Here is a 6000-nt window from a genome sequence, read left to right as displayed (position 1 = left end):
GGGGGTCAGCCGAGATGCCCTTGCACTGGAATAAGCCCGGCCCAGCGAAACTCTCCGTGGCCACCATGCTCTGATGCGGATGCGGATGCGGAATCTGGGCTGGGACACCAAAAACTCCGAGGACAGTATATTGTGGTCTGTAGTAGCGGTGGTGGTGGTACTATGCACGTAGTACTACTAGTATGTAGTGTATGTCGACGGCTGACCCACAGCCCACGGGGCCCCCCTTTTCGCCTGGCGTCACCCACAGCACTTGCCCAAAACATTTTGTTTCAATCAGCAGCTAGCAGACAACAACAACCTTCAGCCATCAGCCCTGCGATGCTATATTCAGCCTGTAGTGCAGACGCAATGCCAAAAGGCCCGTCCTTCATCTCGACGGTTGTCCCGAACACGGCCTGCCTGTTACTATAGCCGTTTTGCCTGCATCCGGCGCGCGTGGCATTTGGGGTCGTCCTGTGGTGCGTGCGCGCCCGTGCGGATCTGGGGATGGTTCTTCCACTTGCACTTGCACCTGCCCTTCCATTCAGAGCTGTTCCGCTCCGCTTCCATTCTTCCATGGAACCGCCGCTAGAACGCCGGTCGTGCGCCTCGCCTCGAGCGCCCACAAATACTTGCATGCACACACACACCAAATTGCCATGAGAGCACTCGCGCCATCTCGATGCTTTGGGACCTAATAGCTGGTTCGCCGGCTCCAAGTTTTTCTAGAGCCACCACTACCGTACATTGGCCTTCTGCCACGTTGCCTGCCACACCTGGCGCATCTGGCGCATCTGGTGCGCGTAGTGCGGCGTCTATGCTTGGAAGGTGCGGCCAAAAGGGCAAACCAAACCTTGTGCCTCGTCTCCTCATCTGTCTTCCCGCGGGACCATCGCTCCGTTTCAACTTTCGGGTTTCGGGAGCCGCATGCAGACACTGACGCGACAACCCAAGCAGAAGCAAATGCAGGGTCTGCGCCCTTCTTCTTCCCATTCCCCAGCTAACTCCAGCTCCAGCGTCATGAGCCAACAAAGTAACTTTGCCGCGGCCCGTCGTCTCTCCCGCGGCATGTCGTCGTCTCTCCCTCTCCCCCTCCCCTCCCCCTCTCACACATACAATGACGCTGCCTACCGTTCTCAGTCGCAATTGCACCGACATGGCCCCGTGCTGCAGAACATGCAGTCCGTGTCTGAAGTTTCTGCCTACTCCCCACTTGGCGGCCGACAAAGACGTGCACTCGAGTGGACCCGAGTGCATCATCGTGCTGCTGCCCTAGAAGCTTTTCATCGAAGGCGGACAAGTGGGCCGACAAAAGTCCCTGCCTTTGCGCTGGCTGGGAAAAACTCGGCCTCCGATGTGGGCACACGTGCAAGGCCTGCCTGTCCCTCTTCCGACAAGTTTTCGTTGGGCACGCTGCGACTCATGTGGCTGCGCACTGATTGGTCCACAGCCACTGGCGAAAACCGGCCGGGTGCTGTGGCTGTGGAGCTGTGGTTGCACGCTGCTGTTCGTCTTGATGCACTCGAATACTACTAGGTCGACTGCGTCGTATCCATGCCGCTCCGGTGGAGACTCAGCTTGAATCAACAATACTCGGGCACCATATTTCATTTCAAAATTTTCTTTCGCAAAAACAGGCAGAAAAAAAAATCCCCCGTGTGCGCCAGAAGAAAGCACATCATCCGGCCCTTTAGCGAAACCAACCTCTCTGTACATGGTAACCCCACGCGGCGCTCATCTACTTTCCTATCTGGGAAGTAGAACCGCCCACGGCATTGACAGGCAGCCGCTGCTGCCCTGCGTTTGTATGGCGGCATAACAAACGGGCGGAGCGGAGTCTAGGCTGTATACACTACACTTGCACTCTACCTACTGCTACACTCTGCCTACTATCCGCCCTTGACATACACCCGGTGGTTGCTGCACACGGAGAATTATCACTGTGAGCGAGCATGTGCACGACGCGCGTAGTCTGGACAGATACTTACAACTAATAAATGCCACGGCAAAACAGTTGCTACCAACAAATACCGACCCGTGCGGGTGGTCACTTTCTCCGCACTCGGCTTTGAGACTGGCATTTTTTGGCTTGTCGTCTTTGCCGCGGTTGGCAGCTCACTCGCACCCGGAATCTTACCTAGCTGGATGGCGGGGTATTTGTTGCCTTTCAAACCATCAATAAGACGGCAATTGACAGTCAGCAACCCCCACCCCCCACACGCATCCCTCACCACGAACCAGCGTAAGTGTGTATCAGCAGAACAAATATGCTTGGCTTTGCATCTTGCGACAACGCAAACCCCTCTTCCTCTGCCGCCCCCATGAAAAGAAGCAAAGTAACGCAGCACCGGCTCATCGGGAGGGGGAAAAAGAACACACCCAAACACCTCCCATGAATCGATCGATCGATCGATTGCATACAATGCAAGCCTGTTCCCAAAACAAAGTCTCAACATATCAAAAAACAAGACCAAAAAGATATCAAGAAAAAAAAAACGAGTGCTCGATTAGGCCCGCAGCGGGAAGCACTGGGAGCGGTGAGTCACCGCCATGTTTTTTTGTTATCTCGAAACGCAAGGTCAAGGCAAGGCATGCAGCATGCAGCTGTGTAATGCATTAGTCGGGGCGGCAACAGCAGCAGCAGCAGCAGCAGCATGCGGTCTGCGGTCTGCGGCATTCCCGCTTGTGGCGCATAAACAATGAAACACAAAGACATATTAGATTTAGGATATGATTCTCCGATCCTGGTGGCCTCAACTGTTGAGAGATGATGTGTCATTGCTAGGGAGTAAGCATCCAGGTTGAGGCGTGGACACAATGAAGCAGCATCGTGGTGTTCAACAGGGGGATGGGGGGGATTGGGGGATACGAGGAGTCATACTTACATATCAGCACCTTTTTGTTTGCCTTGTCTTTGTTGTCAACGCTGCAACGTAAGCCTGTGCGCTGGAAAGGGCAAGTTCCACGAAAAGAAAACAAGGGCATTCCGAAGAGGCCATGTTTGCAGTTATCAGTCATCTGCGTTTGCGCTCGGGTAAGACAGCATCTTCGTGTTCTTTTTTCTTTTTTTACTCCTGGGTAATACCCGAGGAGTGTACATATTAGAGTGTGTTCAGCATATCCTAGATCGGACTAGTATTCACCCTCTTTTGCTCCACATACTTAGATGTGTGTGGGTGTGTGTTTTCCTGCTGTATCCTGTCCGCCATGGTCCGCATGGACGTTGCGCCTCTTCGCTAACCCGATCTCTCGCTACCCACTACACCCGCCCAGCACAAAAGTACGTATACAAAGTCCGATAACGCACAGTCAATCTCTTGGCGGTACAGAGTGGCGGCGGGGAACATCGGGTCTCTCGCTTCCTTGGCAGCCCCGGGGAAAAAACAGTATACAGAGAGTGGGAAACCGGGGTACTGGGCACCCGCAACCCGGCTTACTTCTAACAGTATGAGGTGATGTCATGCAGTTCAATGCGTGTAGTCGCACACGTTCTACGATACGTATCTCCTACTATGCATAACCCCTGTCTTCTCCTTCCAGTCATTTCTTCTTCTTTTTTTTCCTCTGCTCACGTCTCGTCACCAGTCGTCACGCAACTGCTAAATAACAAGATGATATGATTGAGGAAAGAGATGGAGGCATGCGCAGGCGCTGACGTCATGCACACAACTCTCCGTATCTTCACCCTTCTACATGTAACTCCGAATAATGCAACCGGGTATTACCACAATAGGATAAGAAATAGCAACATCCCGCCTCCTCCCCCTCACCCCGCGGATTCATTCCGCAAAAAAAAACACCCCGAACTTCGGCCCATTCACTTCCAGCAATTTTCTCGGTCCTCCATGTTCATCTTTCCTGATTGACTCCCTCATTCCCCCTTCCTATCATCTGCTTCGGCCCTATTTCCTCCGCAAACCCACATCACCACGCCGAGATAACCGTCTCTTTTTTTTCTCTTCTCTTCCCCACACCCAAGTCCTCAATAAACCCTTGGGGCCCGCTATGACGTCCTTTTTTTTGCGTCTCCAGACATGGGATCGTATGCACAACATTTCAACGGGGCAATGGCGTGTATCCACTGCGGGGATCTGGGAGAACGGGGGTGTTCGGTTTGCCACAATATAACCCTGGATAAACGGGGGTCATACTATGCGAACAGATTTTCCCATTCCTGGGGTTTGTATTTCGTCATAATGGAGTTGGGGAAGGGGGACCCTGGTGAAGATCGAGAAGAAAAAAAAAGAGAGAGAAAGAGAGAGAGGAAGAAATGACGACACAAGGCAAGCATGGTGCATGTATTGCGTGTGTGTAATGTTTGGATTCTACTATGTATCCCCCCTACACTGTGGCATCTCGCAAAAAAGTTCTCGGCTCAACGATGGACTGACTTTCTACTACTCTACAGTCTGAATACTCTTCAGCTCTCTGCGCTTCCGGCCTTGACCCAGTAGCCGTCCCAATTGTACTTGAGCACCTCGTTTCCCCATGAAGTCCAACCACTGACTAGGTAGCGAGAAAACACCTCGAGTGCAGTGTAGTCTGTTGGGTCTACCAGGTAGGGTTCGAGCAAGGACTTGAGGCAAGGCTTGCGTGAGTGTACGTCTGGCACGGCGGCAATGACTCTACGCTTCACCCCGGGCGCATGTACCATGCGTGTCCACGAGTTTGGCGCTGCACGACCTAGCAGCAACATCTCATAGGGCTTGCGCATGGGGCTGTCAATGTCAAACATGGGCTCGCCTTTGGTCGTCGTCTTGATCCATATCCATTCTTCCACTAGTCCCACGTTCCACGCCTCAAACAGCCCGCCGGGGCCGAGCACATGACGCTTTAACGATGGCTTGTTGGTGACCCAAACGCCCACCAGTGCATTGTGTTCCAGGTACATGTCGAGATGCATGTTGAGTAGCATTCGCTTGAGGTACGGCATGCCTCCCACCTGCTCGTAGGCGCCTTTGCGCTTGGCCGACCGATTGGGCCATGGCGGGTCTAGTAGTACAAGGTCGAAATGCCGTGCAAGGGAATACTCGTCAGTGAGTCGACGAAACGACGAACGGAAGACATCCGAGGCAGTCGAGTCGCTCAGAAAGAGAGTGGCCCGAGGCGGGACAGTGAAACGATAGTCCTGAGCTGAGGGAGCAGATTTCAACGTCTTATCAGTGATTGTGGCTTCGAGTGAGTGGTGGTTGGGATTGTGAAAGGTACATGTCCATGGCACCGTTTGTGTCTCTTGGGTGACAGCATCAGCGACCTGTGTATTACTTTCAATCTCATGTGCATGACGGTACGACAAGATGCATTTGTCTGTGACTGCAGCCGAATCTGCGGGCTCAGATGCTGCACCGAGCGAAGCCATCATCTGCTGCAGATTGAAAGCCATGTCGTCTTGTTTAGCTTGGCTCCATGAGGCCCACTCTCGCATGCGCGACTCCAGATTCTTTTCTGTGGGGCCGTCCAGATCCATGGCCTCGTCTTGTGCACACAGAGGCCTCTGGGTCATGAGTTGACGGCGCATGCACCATGGCCCCGAGACATGTGCACGGATTTGGGCGAGTGCATGTTCAACAAGAAGTTTATATCCAGAATCGTCAAGATACAGGGACTGCAAATCATGCTCATTCTGCTGCGTGCTGTCGCCATGATAGACTTTGGCCACTTTCGCCTGTGTCTTCTGTGTCTTGGGCTCGTAGTCTTGTTTGAGCTGGATAGGCGCTTCTAGAGGCGCAGTGGACAAGAGGACATCAGAGCGGTCGCCCTGGGCTGCCACGATAGACGCAGGTATGTCGACCAGAGTAATGTCGGCGTCGGCATTCTGGAAGATGATGGGGTTTGGCACGTGAGGGGCCGACTGCGCGGTGGGAGAGGCGCGTGGTGGTTGTGGTTGTGTGGAAAACATATCCGGTGGGTAGCGTCGGGTCGGATGTGGAGCGTCGAGTGCCTGGGCGGCCGGAGGAGGCAGAGCAGCCTCGGCAACGTCATTGCCGTGGCCAAACCATACACACCACACAACTACGC

At 53.7% G+C, this 6000-nt stretch overlaps 1 protein-coding gene across 1 annotated transcript; it reads right to left on the bottom strand.

Annotated features, from left to right (window-relative positions):
* Nucleotides 1–4402: 4402 nt before the first annotated feature.
* Nucleotides 4403–5881, bottom strand: COCVIDRAFT_110867 (hypothetical protein; the record flags this gene model as incomplete). Its single annotated transcript, XM_014696735.1, has 1 exon — nucleotides 4403–5881. One exon carries the CDS (start codon nucleotides 5879–5881, stop codon nucleotides 4403–4405), a length of 1479 nt encoding a protein of 492 aa, XP_014552221.1.
* Nucleotides 5882–6000: the final 119 nt, after the last annotated feature.

Source organism: Bipolaris victoriae, assembly GCF_000527765.1.
Source record: "Bipolaris victoriae FI3 unplaced genomic scaffold scaffold_115, whole genome shotgun sequence".
Classification (NCBI taxonomy): Eukaryota; Fungi; Ascomycota; class Dothideomycetes; order Pleosporales; family Pleosporaceae; genus Bipolaris; species Bipolaris victoriae.
The sequence above is the reverse complement of the archived record's forward strand: the minus strand, read 5'-3'. Positions and strand labels throughout refer to the sequence as shown.